Genomic DNA, 17,850 nt, shown 5'->3' with positions numbered 1-17,850 from the left:
CATCAATGGACACATCTTCCAGACAGAAAATCAGTATGGCAACAGAGGCCCTAAATGACACAATAGACCACTTGGACTTAATTTTTACCTACAGGACACTACATCCCCCAAATAAACAGAATACACATTCTTTTCAAGCTTGCAAGGCACGTTCTCTAGGAGAGGCCACATACTAGGACAGAAAACAAACCTCAACACATTTAAGAGGATAGAAATGACTTCAAGCATCATTTATTACCACAATGTTATGAAACTAGAAATCAAGCACAGAAAGAGAAATGGGGAAAGAATGAATACATGGAGACTGAACAACATGCTACCAAAAAACCAGTGGGTCAATGATGAAATCAAAGAAGAAATCAGGAAATACTTCAAGACAAATGACAATGAAAACACAACCTTCCAAAATATATGTGATGCAGCAAAAGCAATTCTCAGAGGGAAGTAAAAAGCGATTCAGGCCTTCCTCAAGGAACAAGAAAAATCTCAAATAAACAAAAAGAGAAAAAGAATTCGAAAAAAAAGAACAAAAAAATTCCCAAAGTCAGTTCTTTGGGAAAGATCAGATGGAAATAAATAAAATAGAGGTAAAAATAGAAAAGATCAATAAAACCAAGGGCTAGATTTTTGAAAAGACACACAAAATCGACAAACTTCTAGCCAGGCTCACCAAGAAAAAAAGAGAAAGGGCCCAAATAAGCAAAATAAAAAATGAAACAGAAGCAACAACTAATACCAGAAAAATACAAAAAAATAAACTCACAAAAACCAAAACACAGAAGAGAATATTATGAACAGTTATATGCCAGAAAATTAGACAACCAAGAAGAAATGGACAAGTTCCTAGAAATAAACAGCCTGCCAAATTTGAGTCAAGAAGAAACAGATAATGTGAACAGACCAATCACTAGAAGTGAAATAGAATCTGTAATTAAAACAAAACAAAAACTCCCTGCAAACAAAAGTCCAGTACCAGACAGCTCTACCAGTGAATTGTACCAAACATACATATAACTTATACCTATACTTCTCAAACTCTCCCAAAAGGTTGAAGAGGAGGGAACAGTCCCAAATTCATTCTATGAAGCCACCATCACCCTGATACCAGAAGCAGACAAAGACACTACCAAGAAAGATAATTACAGGCCAATGTCTGTGAAGAATATAGATGCAAAAATCCTCAACCACATATTAGCAAACCGAATCCAACGCTACATTAAACAGGATCATACACCGTGATCCAGCTGGATTCATTCCAGTTGCCCTGATAGCCTTATGGGAGTTCCCCTGTATGGTATTTGTTGCTTTTCCCTCGCTGCTTTTAATATTCTCTCTTTATCTTTAATTTTTGCCATTCTAACTCCAGTGTGTCTTGGTGTGGTCTCCTTTGGCTTGACCCTGTTTGGGACTCTCTGTGCTTACTAAACCTGGATATCTCTTTCCTTTCCCAGGTTAGGGATGTTTTCAGCTATCATGTCTTCACATATGTTCTCTGCCCCTTTCTCTTTCTCTTTCTCTTCTCCTTCTCAGACCCCTATAATGCAAATGTTAGTACACTTGCTGTTGTCCCAGAGGTCTCTTAAACTGCCCTATTTCTTTTTCTCTTTTTTCTTTCTTCTATTCTGCTTCAGTTATTTCTTCTACACCATCTTCCAGCTTGCTCGTCCATTCCTCTGCATCATTTCATTTACTGTTGATTCCGTGTAGTGTATTTTTCATTTCCTATAGTGTTCTTCTCTGTGTGGTTCTTCCTCATATTGTCGAAATCGTTGTTAAAAACTTCTCACTCTGTTCATCCAATCTTCTCCTGAGTTCTTTGAACATCTTTATGATCATTACCCTGAACTCTTTATCAGGTAGATCTCTTATCTGCACTTCACTTGGTTCTTCTTCTGGGGTTTTATTGTGTTCCTTTGTTTGGAATAGATTCCTCTGTTGAGTCATTTTGTCCAATTTTCTATTTTGTTTCTCTGTATCTGGTAGGTTGGCTATATTTCCCAACCGTAGAGAAGTGGCTTTTTGTTGGAGACGTCCTTTGTGTCCCAGCCGAGCTCTCCCCTCTGGTCACCAGAGCTACATGCTCTAAGGGAGTCCCCTGTTAGAGCTGCGTGTGTCCTTCTGTTGTGAACGGCACACTACTGTGCATGGTGTGGTAGGTGTGGCTGGCCCCTGTTCCACTGGGTTGCTAGGCCCTGCCTTGTGCAGTGGCTGGTGGCCACTGGTGAGTGAGGCTGGTTCATGAGGCTACTGGCTGCAGTGCATCAAGAAGTCCCAGGATTAGCGCTGGCCCACTGGTGGGTGGTTCTAGTCTATGCAGTGTGTGGTGGTGGGGCTAGAGGTCCTGTATGTAGTGTCAGCCTGCTGGTGGGCAGGGCCAGTTCCACATGGCTGGCTGCCGGGTTTTGGGGTGTCCAAAAGCTGGTGTTGGCCCACTGTTGAGTGGGGCTGGATCCCAGGGCAGCTAGATGTGGGGACCAAGGTGTCTTGGAACTAGTGTTGGCCTGCTGGTGGGTGAGGATGTGGCCCAGAGAGTCCTGGAGCTAGTGCTCGCTCGCTGGTGGGCACAGCCAGGTTCCTGGTCTACGGACTACTGGGCCTCGGAGTCCTGAAGCTAGTGTCAATTTGTTGGTGTGTGGGGCCAGTTCCTCACATAGCTGGGTATGGGGTCTGGGGTGTCCCAAGGCTGTCTTCATCCCACTGGTGAGTGGGGCCAGATCCAGGAGCAGCTGGTTGAGGGGCCCAATGTGTCCCAGAGCTTGTGCCAGCCTGTTGGTGTATGGGCTGGGTCCTGGTATGCCAGGCGGCAGGGCTGTGGTGGTTCTTGGGCTAGTATTCCGAGAGGAATATTCCTTTTTACATATTTACAAATATGTACACTAACAGAAGATGTTCTTTAATTTTATTACATTTTTATAAGACTGAATTTCTTCTAAAAGCTTGAAGATTTTTTTTCTTTTTTTCTTTTTTTGAGGTACGTGGGCCTCTCACTGTTGTGACCTCTCCTGTTGCGGAGCACAGGCTTCGGACGCGCAGGCTCAGTGGCCATGACTCACGCACCCAGCCTCTCTGCGGCATGTGGCATCTTCCTTGACCTGGGCAAGATCCCATGCCCCTGCACCAGCAGGTGGACTCTCAACCACTGCACCACCAGGGAAGCCCAGCTTGAAGCATTTAAAGATATTCCAGGGTCTTCCCTGGTGGCGCAGTGGTTGAGAGTCTGCCTGCCGATGCAGGGGACACGGGTTCGTGCCCCGGTCCAGGAAGATCCCACATGCCGTGGAGCAGCTGGGCCCATGAGCCAAAATTACTGAGCCTGCGCGTCTGGAGCCTGTGCTCCGCAACAAGAGAGGCCGCGATAGTGAGAGGCCCGCGCACCGCAATGAAGAGTGGCCCCCGCTCTCCACAACTAGAGAAAGCCCTCGCACAGAAACGAAGACCCAACACAGCCAAAAATAAATAAATAAATAAAGCAACACTGTCAACAAGTAAAAATAAACACTATAAAAAAAATAAATAAAGATATTCCATATTGAAATATAATGGTGCTCTTTAAAGAAAATTGTTGCTGATCATAAATGTTGACAATTTTCTTGTTTCTCATCTTTCATATCTTTATGAACTCTGTGTTGTATACTACAGAATGGTAATACTTGATAAAATTGTAACTATAAAGAATCCATTCCCTTCTAGTCAAACTATCCTGACACAATAATATCAAGGTACGATAGTAAAGAAAAAGCTTTGACAAAAATTTGAGAAAGAAAATGAGATTTAAGTACGCTACCATGGATGACTTTGTGGTTCTTCCTAAACTTACTGCAGGGGTGAGAGCTCTAGTGCTTTCTAACTACCCATTCACTAATTCAATGTAGGTATTTCCTGAATAGAAGTATTTGTTACCTGGAAAGACATAGTAGTTGAAAGCCATTTGAGCTTGAGTACTGTGTGTATTATGCTCATATTGATAATTGTGCTTTCAAATGGTGCCTGAAGGTGACATTTTTGTTTACCTACGCAATATACACTCCTCATCTTCCTAACTGGTCTCAAATTTTCATTAGTGCATTTCCTCCCTCATACAGTCACATGTTTGGGGGGAATTTGACTGCTAGTTCCAAGGGTGAGACCAGAGTTTCTCTAGATCTCACACAATAATCCTATGTCCCTAGCCACAGTCATTGGTTCAAGATTGGGCCTGAGTCTTTATATCTTTGAGCCACTGGATCAACTAACCTAAAGTCTCCTCTACCTCTGGGCTCTCAGTTATATAAGCAAGTATATTTCCTTATGGTATACACAAAAGTGGATTTTACTTTCTGTTACTTGTAACTTTGTTACTTACTGCTATATCTGTTTTTGAAGATATGTTATTAGGTGAACGTAAGTTCAGAATTTGTAACCTTAATACATTTTCTTTTATGGTTTGATAGCAACCTTCTTTGTTGCAATTGCTTGATGTCTATTTTGCCTGATAGTAATACAAATTAACCACGTTCCTTTCAGTTTTACTGATCATTGGTATTTTTTACCATCACTTTATTTTCATCCTCTCTGACAGTCTACTCTGCCTGATTCATGACCTACTGAAACACGTTCATAATGTCTGTATTAGACTGTTCAGACTGCCACAACAAAAATACCACAGACTAAGTGGCTTAAAAACAGAAATTTGTTTCTCACAGTTCTGGAGGCTGGAAGTACAGAATCAAGGTGTGAGCAGGGGTGATTTCTTCTAAGGCCTCTCTCCTTGGCTTGAAGATGGCCATCTTCTTGCTTCTTTTTCACGTGGTTGTCCCTCTGTGTATACACACTTCTGCTGTCTCTCTGTGTGTCCTAAACTCCTCTTCTTATAAGCACACCAGTCAGATGGGATTAAGGTATCCCCTAACAGCCTTAAATTAACTTAATCCCCTTTTAAAGGCCCTATCTCCAAATCCAGTCATGTTCTGAGGCACTGGTAATTAGGGCTTCAGGATATGAATTTTGGAAGAACACACTTCAGTCAATAACAAAACCTAATGTTAAGATGACGTTACCATAGAAAACAAGAGAGCAGAGGCAGGAGCAATGATGCGGAGCAGGCAGGAGGATGGCATGTTAGGCTTTCATTTTCCTGTAGCTTCTCCAGTTCCTACAATTCTCTAATGGTCAATGAATCCCAGGCCTTTGACTGGGAAACTTGCATTGCTACTACCTCAGCCTGGACCTAAAGGATGGGAACTAGTCATCCACACTAGTTAAGAGCTCACAGCTTAAAATCTAATACTTTCCTATTATCAGTAGATCTGCTGTTTTCTTCCAAGATACTTGACCCTTCTTAACCTCAGCTTATTAATTAGACACAGAGACAAAATAATTAGTCATACAACTCCAACTGTGAGAATTAAATGAAATTGAGATCTACTTCTGCACATCATCAGGGCTGTTTGCTGGGTGGAAGGTTTGGAAAGCTGTTTCCTCAGCCATTTATGCACAGAATGTTCAGGCTCATTCTATTCTAACAGCTCTATATTCTAGGTCATGCCACAGCATTGTCTATGAGACATGCAGAAGGGGAAGAGTTGCATCTGTGCACTGGGGTTAGACCTTTTGGGGGCCCAATTATCTCACCAAATACCTCCCTTACTATTTAGCAAGCAGAGCCACTTGCAGTTCTCTATTTCGCCTCCTAATCTTCAGGAAGACTGAGACGTTGTCTGAATGTTTTCATGGTCCTATCTTCCCTTCTTAGCACAGAGCTTGACATGCGCTAGGTGCATGAATGAATGAATAGGTGGGTGAATGATAGTTATATTCCAGACATACATGTTCCTTCTCTGACAGTTAGTAGCCCCTGGCAGGCCAGAGCCTTAGCCTTATAGCTAAGTCCAGTGGTTAGGACTCGGCACTCTCACTGTAAGGGGCCCAGGTTCGATCCCTGGTTTGGGAACTAAGATCCTGCAAGCCACGCAGCACACCCAAAAGAAAAAAAAAGATGGGTGCATTATGTTGAACATAAATTATATCTCAGTGAAGTTGTTTTTTATATGTTGTTGTATCCATCCAAGAATCTAGACCTGCGTCATGCTCATATGTGGAATCAACCTGTATTTTCAGATTGAACTGTACAGTAGGGTTTTTCGTTTGTTTGCTTGCATGCTTGATTTTTTTGCTTTGTTTTGGGTTTTTCTTTTTTTTTTGCCACAACCAAGAATATTCTCAGGATCTCCTGACTTACATATCCACCCACATGCTCCCCACCCAGATTTTTCATAGGCTCCACAAACGACATTGTCAAAACAGAACTGTCAGTTTCCTGGCGTTGCACCAAAGCTGGTCCTCCGTTCATTTCCCCATCGAAGAAAATCGCCCTAAGCAAGCTGCCAAAATCCACATTCCAAGAGACGCACTTACTTCATCTCTATCCCTTACCACAAACGTGGACTTCATCAACAAGTTCAGTACTTCCAAGATACATGTCATTTCAAACCCCATCTCACCCCTTCCATTGCTACGACTGTGGTCTACGAGACTGTAACCTCTCACTCTCATGTGTGTCGTAGCCTCCTAATCTTGTGTCTTGATCTTACAGTTGCTCTACTTCAGTCTGTCCTCCAAGGAACATTTAGAATGAGCTTTAATAAATTAGATTATAAAAATAACTTCCCTTCCTTTCAGAAAGCACCCAATGGCTCCATCATAATAAGATCAAAACCCAGAGTCCTTACCATGGCCCACAGGACCTTCTGTTATTGGGCACCTCCTACCATTCTCACCTCATTTTATAACGCTGTCCTCCCAATATACACTGGCATACAAGGTGTTCCCTAAAACTGCCAAGCTTGCCCATACCTTCGGGCCTTTCGTCTTGCTCATCCCTCTGCCTCGAGGGTTCAGCTCCGATATCTTCCCACTGCTGACTGTGTACTTCTTGTTATTTGAATATTAAATCTAAGTTACGCCTTCAGAAAATCCTTCCTTGCCTTCCCCACCCTAGTCATTCTCTGTCACATTTTCCCATATTATTTTCTTAATGGCTTTTAAATCTTGAGTGTATCAACCCCTATAGAATGTGAGCTCCATGAGAACCATGACCCTGTCTCTCAGGTTCTCTGGTTTACCTCCAGTGCCTATCACAGTGCTTCACATATCATTGGTAACCAATAAATATTTGTTGAATGAATGAATGAGTGAGTGAATGACGTAGATTAAGCATGCTAAGTTGTGAGGACTCAGGCATAGTCTTGGACATGGGATTTGGGCGGATGGGAGAGGGACCTCAGGTGTCTCTGAAGCACCAGTATTGTTTGAACCCATGAAAACTGTGGTTGGAAAACTGGGTAGAAATACATGATAATTGAGGTAGTGCTTCTAGCTGCCTTGGGTATGAAAGTGTAGCATATGTTCTATACCAATTCTCCTTCTTTCTTAATAAAAGAATCCCACATTTATTTGGTACAGTAATGTTTCCAGTAAAAGAACATATTTATAGCCTGCTTTGCAGGCAAGCATGGTCATATGACCAACTTCTACCTAATGAGGTGATGGCAGAAGTGTTGTATAGTAGTTCCAGGAAGGTAGCTAAAAGGGAGACGAATTTCTCAGACCAAGGTATTTCTCATACCATCTGTTGTGGACTGAACTGTGTCCTACTCAAATTCATATGTTGAAGCTTTAACCACCAGTACCTCAGAATGTGGCTGTGTTTGAAGATAGGGTCTTTAAAGAGGTGATTAAATTAAAATGAGGCCATTAGGGTAGACACTAATCCAATATGATTAGTTTCCTTATAAGAGGAGTTTAGGACACATAAAGAGATACCAGGTTGTGTATGCACAGAGGGAAAACCATGTGAAGAAGGAGTAAGAAGGAGGCCAATTTCAAGCCAAGGATAGAGTCTCAGAAGAAACCAAACCTGTGGACACCTGGATCTTGGACTTCCATCCTTTAAAATGTGAGAAATAAATTTGTGTTGTTTAAGCTACTCAGCCTGTGGTATCTTGTTATGGCAGCCATAGCAAACTAATACACCATCAGATAAGGTTTTCAATTTTGACAGCTCATTAGAATCAACTGAGGTGAACCTTGAAGATACTGATGACTGGGCTTATCCCTAGAGGCTCGGATTCAGTTGGTTGAATCTGAGCATTAGAGGGGATCCTAATGGATATCCAGAGTTGAAAACCACATGTCTAGGAGAAAAGTTTTGTGCACTCCATTGATCAGTCTGAGAGTGATGAATCCAGCATCATTTAGAAGGCGTCCCCCCGTATCTCCCTCTTTCCACTGTTCTTCCTCTCCCCCATATCCCCCTTCTTTTTCCGCCCTATCCAGATCTCCACAGATGGACCCAGAGATGCCCCCACCTCTTAATTCTGTTCCATATCCAAGTTCAGTCCTAATTTGAGGAACATTTAATAGCTTCAGCCCCACTTCTGCCCCCCCTGTCAAGAAAAGTGAGTCTCGAGGGGCCTCACATTCTCTTACTCTGCCTGTTAGCCAGAGCCAGGGCAGCTCTCTAGAGGTAACTTCTTGCCTCTTAATCCAATTATAAAATGGACGAAAGACATGAACAGAGGGCAAATAGGCTTAGGAAAAGCTATTCAACATACTTAGCCATCATGCAAATGCAAATTAAAAGCACAATGAAATGTTAAACCCACCTATCAGAATGGCTGAAAAAAACAGTGACAAAATCAAATGTAGGTGACACTGGATAAACTGAGTCACTCATACATTGCCAAAGGGAATGCAAAATGGTACAGGCCGTCTGGAAAACAATTTGCCAGGTTTTTCCAAATGAAACATGCAATTACCATACGATACAGCAGTTGCACTCTGGGCAATTTGCCCAGAGCAATGAAAATTTATGTTCACACAAAAACCTTTACATGAAGTTCATCACAGTTTTACTCACAATAGTTAAAAAGTGGAAATAGCCCCGATGTCTTTCAATGGGGGCATGGCTAAACAAAGTGTGGTACATTCACACCATGGAATCCTATTCAGCAATAAAAAGGAACAGATGATAGACACACTTTACAACTTGGATGGATCTCAGGAGAGTTATGCTGAGTGAAAGAAATCCATTTCTAAAGGTAATGTACTATAGGATTCCATTTCTATGACATTTAGGAAATTATAATAGTGTTTGACAGAGTTTAGGGATGTGGGATCAGGAAGAACGTGGGTGTGACTATAAAGGCTAACATGAGGGAAACGTGTGGTGATGAAACAGTTTTTTATCTTGTTTGTGGTGATGTTTAGAACACCTACACAGCTGGTAAAAGTGCATGGAATTATATATATAAGTACTATACACAAGTGTTCTGACACACAAATGACTGCATGTAAAATGGCGAAATTGTGGTAAGCTCAGTGGATTGTACGAATGTCCATTTCTTAGTTTCAATACTGTACTAAAGTAGTACAAGGTGTTATCATTAGGAGAAGGTGAGTGATGGGTATACATGATCTCTCTACACATTTTTTGGCAACTTTTGGTGAATCAATAATTATTTCAAATTTAAAAAGTTAGAAAAACAACACAGGATTTGTGGGGAAAACAGTGTTAGGTACAGAGCCTAAGAACCTAATAAAAATGTTAACAAAGTTTTAGACCTGTTAAATGATTAAGAAACCCATAATTATTGGAGTAAATATGGTACTTTACTTGCTAAATCCATTATATTTGTTTATAGAAGTGAACATCAGAACGGTCACAACTTGTGAGTACTGAAGTGGTGGAGAGAAGGTTATCAGGAGGCAAAGTGTGGATTTTAGGGTAGTCCAGGAATGGAGTCGTTACTATATAATTTTCAAGCACTGTGTAGGTCAGATATAAATGCTAGAGACTGCCAGGAATGATGTAGGAGATGGGACCTTTTGGTCCTGGCCCCACTAACTCATGGTTGTGTCAGGGGAAAAGCAATCCAAGACACACAACATATAATGTGCAATGTTACTCTTTAATATAAAAAAGGATCATGCGTGGGAAAAATATAGAACAATGGGCAGGCCTACACGGTAAACTTTGGCTTCCTGATTAGCTGGACTGCAAGCTAAGTCATGGATATGGCTTCAGTTAAGAGAAGAGAGGTAACAAATATGATGAGGATGAAAATGACATCTAAAGGCTCATTTGCAGAGTTTTGTTCTCAAGATCCCAGGTCAGTGGATGAGGGTCTCATCTGGAATTTTGCCCTTGGACTGAAGAAAGTAAAGAGAAAGAACTGGGATGTCAGCAGAGCCAGCAGCCGTGAGTGTCAACCCCAGGGCACCTGACTTCTGTCCACTTTCACCTTCCTGAAACCCTAGAGGTCTATTTCGTCTTATCTCTGAATTCTCAGAATTCACTTTTTGATGAGTAAAGAAATGTTTAGTTCTGGCATAGTCTAGTCATTGTACTGAAAGCACCTGTAGTGGGGGAGGATAGATGACCTCCCTTAGGACCAAACTGGAGACACTTGACCACACAACTTCATTGCTAAATCTATGCTACAAGAGCAAGCCTTCAAGTTTACCAACATGTATGAACCAGAATGAGCAGATGCCATTGCATGTAATGCTGAAAAAGAGGCGAAAAGGTAAATGGCTATCAATAATAGCTTATGGCTTCCAGGAATTCAATTGTTTAATATATTGATCTTAGAAAGAGTAATGTAGCTTCACATATATTGAGAAGAAACTATGCTGGTACTAATAATAAAAGAAGTTTCAAAACAGTATATAAGATAGGAAACCTGTATTTTATAGTACATGGAAATGTATTAGTATGAAATTAGGGACTTTTTCACAAGTAAACGTTTGTAAGAAAAAATAGATTTAAAATAATGACCTGAAAATTCCCTTTAATCACTCCTCTACTCGTCCCAGCTCCCTCATATCCCCATGCATACCCAGCACTCACTTCTGAGACCACTAGAGGTTCATCTCAGATGGGGAGGAGGATGCCTCCATGATGTCCTGCTGCAGCTGGGAGAGGGTATACATGGAGCTGGAGGTGGGTGTAGGCACTGGGATGCAGAACACACTCTGGGTCTCACTGGGTTGGCATCCCTCACAAACAGCTCGTCATTCAGGATGCACAGACTGAAGGAAAAATGGGCCCTCAGACAACTGATGGATGGACACCCTCACCCCCAATACTGACTCTGCTTCCAGTGGCACTCTGCAACCAGATTCCTTCCACGTCCCTCCTGTGTCTGTCTCCCAGGTTCCTTGACTGGTACCTCTGCCCCTCCCCACAGACCCAACCTTTGGAGAGACTGTCTACCACCTTCACTCGATTTATAGGTTTATCCCCAACCCATGGGCAATTTCACATTTACCTTTTACCACAGTGCAAGGGGTGGACAGTCTGATCCCCATTCTCGAAAGAAGACACTGAGTCACACAGATGTCATGTGACTTGACCAAGGACACAGCGAGTGAGTGTTGGGGAAGGAGTGAATGCATAGGCCAATTCCAGAGCCCATACTCTTCTTAACCACTAAGCTAGACTGCTCCTGGGATCTCCCTGCTGGCTTTCCACAATACCGAGTAAACCTAAGGTCTGTGCCATCACATTCCCACGCCCCTGAGCCCAGGCAGGGATGGGCATTCCCACCCACGACAGGGCTCTCACCTGCAGTAGCTGGCAGGGGTAGCGATGAAGGTCCGCGTGAAGGCACGCACACAGCCCTGAGAACTTCCTTCCACTTCAACAGCAAACAAACAACAGTACCCCTGAGAGCCGCACGTGCTGTACATGCTCACATGGCGGTCCCCAGTCAGGGTGTGACTGGACACTCATGCTGAGAGGGCAGTTGTTCACGGGGGCCAGGGTGTCAGGAATGGGGAGGGCAACTATAGAAGCAGTCTGCGCCCAGTGACAACAGGGCCCCTGACAACCACTACACAAGTTCACGGGATGCATTCTTCACAGCCGCCCAAGAGGTGGATACTACTACCGCATTGTGCAAATGAGGAAACTGAGAGGTTCAATAGCGGCCCAAGTTCTCACAGTAAGGATCTGGGATGAGAGGCACCAAACTCCACAGCCTATGTCCCCAACGCCCAGGGTGTGCAGGGCACACAGGCGTGGACACAGCTAAGACCTGGGTTGTCTGTGGGAAGACTGAGGGCTGGAGAACACAGTGGGGGAGGGGAGGGGAGGAGAGGGGAGGGGAGGGGAGGGATGGAAGGGAACAGAAGGGGAGGGAAGGGGTCAGGGAAGCTGGGTGGTTCTGGGAGTGAGCCTGGCCAGGGGGAGGCAGCAGTGCGGCATCTGGGGAGGGGGTCTACACATACTCACCTTCATGGAATTCCCCGCTGATGGAGAAGCAGAGCATCGTTTCCTGAAAGGGAAGAGCCCAGGTGCGCAGTCATCACCTCCACCTCCTACCCACCTGCGGCTTCCTGGGCCCGCCAGAGGGAGGAAGCAGGTGCTCACCGTCTGGAACCACGTGTCCACCACGAAGGAGCTGAAGTCACGCTGAGTCTTGGGCAACCCACAGAGGGTGTGCACAATGACACATTTTGTGTGCTTCAGCAGCTGAACCCGCAGGTCTGTGAGGGGAGGGCAAGCGAGCGAAGGTCAGGGGCTGCCACGCCCTGGGCCCTATGATTGAACCCTTCACCGCCCTTTCCCACCCAGTCTTCCCATCGCACACTCACGGGGGTCCTTGAGCTTCTTCATATTCCTGCTGTCCTTGAAATACTCACACACGCTGCTTCTAGGAGACAAAGGGCAACAGTGGGTGGTGGGTGTTTGCAGGAGCTGGCCTGTGTCTCCTGGGGAGCCACATGGCCCAGGAGCAGAGCCTGTGCTGTGATACTCATGGGGCTGGGTGCTCGGGGTGGAAGGGAATGGTCAGGGAGAAGCAGGCCTCCTCGTGATAAGCCCCTGCGAGAACCTGTCGGTCTCCGTAGTCATGGATCATGTAGTACCTAAGGGGGGGCAATGAGGACAGTCTCCCTCCGTGGTCTGCACCTCAAATGAGACTTGAAAACTCCCCTGAGCAGACCTGTGCTTAGGGGGCCTCACCTGTCCTAGCCCTCCTCCCCTTGCTCAGCTTCCAAGAGGTACTTACTGCCTCAGGAATTGCAGGACTTGGCTCTTGAGCTCATCAGATCCAAAGTAGCTTCCCTGGAATCAAAACAGTCCTCAGGACCAGGGCTGACACCCCCTTCTCAGGCACCACTTAAAACCTGGCTTGATCCTCCGTCCTCACCTTGCAGGTTGGTAAGCGCTTGCAGGCTTCAATACCACACTTAGCCAGTGGGGATGTCTCCTGGCCATCCTGGGGAAGAGAAGAGGATGTCAGCAGTGCAGACCAGGAGGTGGTGTTGGATGATCAGGGAAAACGATGGGCCCAGGAGAGGGTGAGGGTCAGAGGTCAGGGGTGAAAGGGCCCTGGAAATTCCATGGGCAGGACTACAGTTTGGATCATCACCGTGGGTTCCCCAAAGCCTGTGAAGAACGTGGTTGAAGAAGATCCAGAGCCCTTGTCACGTTCCCACAGGGGCTGTACCATCCCCCTCCGCCCAGGACGTTTAAGGGTCAGTTTCAAAACTGTAACTGTGGCAAGACCTAATAGGGTTCAGAGTAGGTTGTGGGTGCTGTCAGTGCCAGTTAGAGGAGTCTGTGAACAAGGAATGCACTTACCAAGGTTAGTAACTTGGGGAACAATTCCAGGATGGAGCTGCCAAAATCAAGACAAAACAGAAAAGACAGCGAAACTGTGGAGGTGACCCTCTTCCTCATGGGAGCAAGTACACCCACACCCCAGTGTCCCAGCCTTCCAGGGCCCTGAACACGTCCCCCATCGACTGACACAGAGGGAGAGCATGCCCTGCCTCCCTCCCCGCCTCCCTCCCTCCCATCCTCTCCTTCCCCTGGGTAGCTCCCCGCAGAATGCACGGACTCCCTTCTCCAGTGCCACCATGACCAGCATTTCAAACTCATGCTGCAGGGCTTCCTTCCCCTCCCTTCCTTCCTCCAGGGCCCGGCTGAAGGCTGTGGGGAGAAGAGGGATTGGGGTGTGTGCCCGAGGCTCTGCCACCTCACTTAGGGTCCTTCACTCTGCCAAGACCTGGACCAAGACCTGGACTCCCCCCATGGGTGGCCCAGGATGCTGGGGCAGGGAGGTGAGTGAGGTGGGGCTCAGGGAGGGAGATGGAGGGGGATGAAGACAGAAAGGGAGTGAAGGTACGAGGGGTGAGATGACAGAGACATACGGGCCTAGAGACAAGGGAGAGAGAGAAAACAAAGGGAAGGGAAAGAAGCTCTCCCGTGGTGGGGGTCAGGGAAGAAGAGAGAGGAAATGTGAAATGGCACCCCTTTTGCAGCTCTTCACCTGCCCCAGAATGGCTCAGACACAGCAGGTAAGAATGTAAAATATGCACATGTTGGGCTGGGGGCCCATATGGATTGTGGTTGAAACTCTGTCCACGTTGTGATGCAGAGAGGAGAGCATAGGGTCTGTAGTCCTCCCTGAGGTCCACGTCAGCTGCCCCTTGCAAATGGGCACTTTCGGGAGTAGCTCAGGCTGCCAGCGGGTAACAGAGGATACATCTGACCTTATGTTGGTTGACTTATCAGGGAAGGTGGTGCACAGGGGGTTTCTCTCTGCACACATCCCTTCTGGTTCCAGCCGCTCACCCTTGTCCATCTCCCCTGCACACTTCACCTGTGATTATGCGGAGGAACAACATGGGCCAGAGAAACTGAGCCAGGATGGCCGTGCACCCCTAGTCCCTTCCTTTTCCTACAAATCCATTTCCCTTCCTCTGTCTCCATCACATGAGCCTTCCCACCTTCCCTTCAAAGACGGATCTGGGTACCACACCTCACCTCAGTGTTGGACAGGTTCAAGTTCTTGGTGTTGGAAGCATTCGGCATAGTGTTGGACAGGCCGTGCAGTTGGTCGGGTTTCTTATCACTCAGGTCCAAGGCCAAAAGCTATGATGAGGAAAGAGTTAGTGTGAGGACCCCAGCAGGGGATACCTGAGACCAATCTGCCTCTTCTACCTAATCTCTCCCACCATCACCACCAGCCCCAACATTGGGTCTAAGGTCCTCATCTTGGGCATATTCCCTGGATGGATCTGCAGGCAGGGAGGCAGCCATGCCATTTCTAGGGTTTTGCGCCATTCCAGTATCACGGGTCATCAAGTCTCCAGGAAACCAGGAGGAGGGAATCGGGGGCTGAGAGGCTCCTGGCTGGTACAGCTCCAGCACCAACCCCTCCCCGAGTTACCATTCCTGAATATCCTTCCCAGCTAGACCCCTCTGCTCTCCCCTGCTCTACAATTGCTGTTGTCGCCATACCAGGGTCAGAGCGGACTCTCTGGATGTCACGAGATTGCTGGGAGGCATCATATCGTTCCTTCACGGGCAGCTGCTGAGTTAGGGATGGGGTTCAGGGGCTCTGAGTCTGAGGTGGTGATCGGGGGCAATAGGTGGGTCTGGCTGTGAGTGCACAGGTTGTGTTGAGTCTGCATTACCTTTATCTGTTCCACCTTTTCTGACCTCAGCTCCTTCAGTACAGAGTCGGGTGCATCACAGGGATCAACAAAGATAGATATCTGTTGAGAACACGAGAGGGGCTGGGTAAGCTCCAGGAAATCTGAGCCCTGGGATCAAGCAAGACCATGCCCCTGCCCTGCCCTCTGGCTCCCAGCTATCCCTGCTCATGCCCTTGACACACACCCTTTCATTAGCCTCATTGTAAATCTTGCCATTGACATTCTTCAGTGCGGAGGCAATGTTGGCATTCTGAACGAAGAACTGGGCCTCCATTTTCTCATAGTGAAACTGTAGGGAGAGTGACAAGAGAAGCATAATATGAGACCAGAGCCATTTCTCATCTGGGCCTGCCATCTACCCCGTTTCCTCTCATCGGCCTCAATGTCCTCTCTTACTTCGACAGGGGTGAAGGGGACACTGCATTGCTTGTGAATCAAATTCAGCAGCCACTTCTCATCATATTTAATACCGAAGGGAACCTAGGAGGCAAAGAAATAATTGGGGAAAGAAAAGTGATACAATGGAATCCAAGGTTAAGATAAGACCCAGTTGTGTCTTGCTTTAGGACCTTTTTTCAGGTTTTAGGTAATTTCTTAAGACAGGACAATATCTGTTATCGCTAACTTTTACACCAGACACGGACTTCCTATATATCCTTTCTTTCCATTTAAATACTTTTCCTGAAATAATCGACTTCATATCTTTCACACGTACTTACTTTTATAAAGTTCTAAGAGATCCTACCTAAGGCAGACCTGGCCTGCCCCTCTGACGAGGATCCCAGAGACTCAACCACCTCCCACACTCAGCTTGAGCCAAACTGCGTCTTCTGGTGTGGAGTTGCTCCATCTCCTTGGCAGTAGTTTCCTCCTTTGTTTTAGACAGCGTCTCCCATGCTCCCTGCAGTCAGTCTGCTCCCTTTATATTGCTTCTCTGAACCTGCCCTCACATGATCTAGGAAGTTAACTCCTAGTAATAACAAGACAGATTACCAGCTCCACTGCCATGAGAGAAAAGTCCCAGCATCTCTACATGCGCCCAACATGACTCTCTCTGTCATCTTCTTCTACATGTTAGGTCCATTTAGCCAGCACACTCACTCTGATCTTGAACCAGCTCCCCAAGGTCTCATCCTGCCTGTTTCTCTCCATTCTTCTCTCTGGAGGCTTTTGCTCTGTCTCCTTGTTAACAGGGGTTTCGTCTTATTCCTGAACATTGCCTCTCCAATGACAGGATGGAAGGGCATAGGGAGCACTGTGGGGAAGTGGAGAGAAGAAAGTGGTCCGTATAGTCTTGGGAAGTCCTCTCTACATTTTCCCCAATGATAGCAGAGCTACAATAAAGATTGCTCAACCGTTATCCTGATCCCATCATTCCTCACTCTTCCAGGTTAGAGAGAAGAATGACATATTTAACTACAAGGTTTTGTTTTTCACTGGTTGATACTTGTCAGCCATGCTGCCTCGTCACTTACTATCTTGTTTGGATTTCCACGTGAGCATCACTTTGCAGTGATTCTCTATCTTGCTGCTGCTGGGATGTGGCCTGTTGAGACCAAGAGCTCTGTCTCCTTCGGTAGATACCCCTGCATCTTGCTTTTCTTTGTAAAGTGTTCACTTGATCAATGTTCTCTGAAATTGAGAACAACACATCAATGGGCCCAGTACCAGAAAAATTCCTGGGAAAGTTCTCATGGCTAATGAAGAAATATCACTGACTTTATAATCTAAAGAGAAATGTGTCACAGTGCTAAAAAAAGGCTTAGAAACTTCACTGTGGTTCCACTTCTCAGGAAATGAGAGGTGGGGAGCATTCACAGCCAAGAAGAAAACAAGCACAGAGGAAAGGGTCTGGACCCAGGGTTTAGTCTGTGATGTTAGTCCCTGCTCTGCTTGGTTCAGGTTATGTGACCTGGGACAAGTGGCTTTTCACCTCTAACTCTCTCTTCTCTGCTTGGCTCTAGGGGCACAATAAAACCTACCCTGAAATCTACCCTGGTGTGATGGTTCAAGGGTCAAAGGTGACCTCCCTGCCTGACGGAAGAATTAGAGATATGAACGATAAGGCCGATGAAAAGATCCAGAATGGAGCCTGGAGAGACATAGCATGGAGAATACCAAAAGCGAGGGGGAGATAATTAAAGGTGATGCAGTGAACATAGCTAACACATGGTTAATGGGAGTCCCGGAAAGAAGAGGAGGGAACAGTGGAGAAGTGGTATTTGAAGAGATCTTTGTTGAGAAGTTTCCAAAAGTAACAAGATATCAACTCAGTGTAACAGTATTATTGTAATAGGAGAAAAAGTATGCTTTAAGGACAAACAGTCCTAAAATATGCATTCATTTCATCATCATGTAACA

General features: G+C 45.7%; 1 protein-coding gene across 1 annotated transcript in view; it reads right to left on the bottom strand.

The window, feature by feature from the left end:
* Nucleotides 1-17,850, bottom strand: part of LOC308609328 (nuclear RNA export factor 3-like) — a gene marked incomplete at both ends in the record, with an annotated part of 47,444 nt that overhangs the window by 12,451 nt on the left and 17,143 nt on the right. The window contains 12 exons of the mRNA XM_081223019.1: nucleotides 12,413-12,528; nucleotides 12,637-12,695; nucleotides 12,802-12,909; nucleotides 13,053-13,108; nucleotides 13,194-13,262; nucleotides 13,628-13,664; nucleotides 14,542-14,651; nucleotides 14,816-14,923; nucleotides 15,469-15,549; nucleotides 15,674-15,778; nucleotides 15,886-15,969; nucleotides 16,591-16,671. Of these exons, the coding sequence (XP_081079145.1) occupies nucleotides 12,413-12,528; nucleotides 12,637-12,695; nucleotides 12,802-12,909; nucleotides 13,053-13,108; nucleotides 13,194-13,262; nucleotides 13,628-13,664; nucleotides 14,542-14,651; nucleotides 14,816-14,923; nucleotides 15,469-15,549; nucleotides 15,674-15,778; nucleotides 15,886-15,969; nucleotides 16,591-16,671 (1,014 nt within the window). The remainder of the gene's footprint in view (nucleotides 1-12,412; nucleotides 12,529-12,636; nucleotides 12,696-12,801; nucleotides 12,910-13,052; nucleotides 13,109-13,193; nucleotides 13,263-13,627; nucleotides 13,665-14,541; nucleotides 14,652-14,815; nucleotides 14,924-15,468; nucleotides 15,550-15,673; nucleotides 15,779-15,885; nucleotides 15,970-16,590; nucleotides 16,672-17,850) is intronic.

This window comes from Mesoplodon bidens (genome assembly GCF_964165515.1).
Source record: "Mesoplodon bidens genome assembly, chromosome: X".
In the NCBI taxonomy this organism is placed as follows: domain Eukaryota; kingdom Metazoa; phylum Chordata; class Mammalia; order Artiodactyla; family Ziphiidae; genus Mesoplodon; species Mesoplodon bidens.
This window is presented reverse-complemented; position numbering and strand designations above follow the sequence as displayed.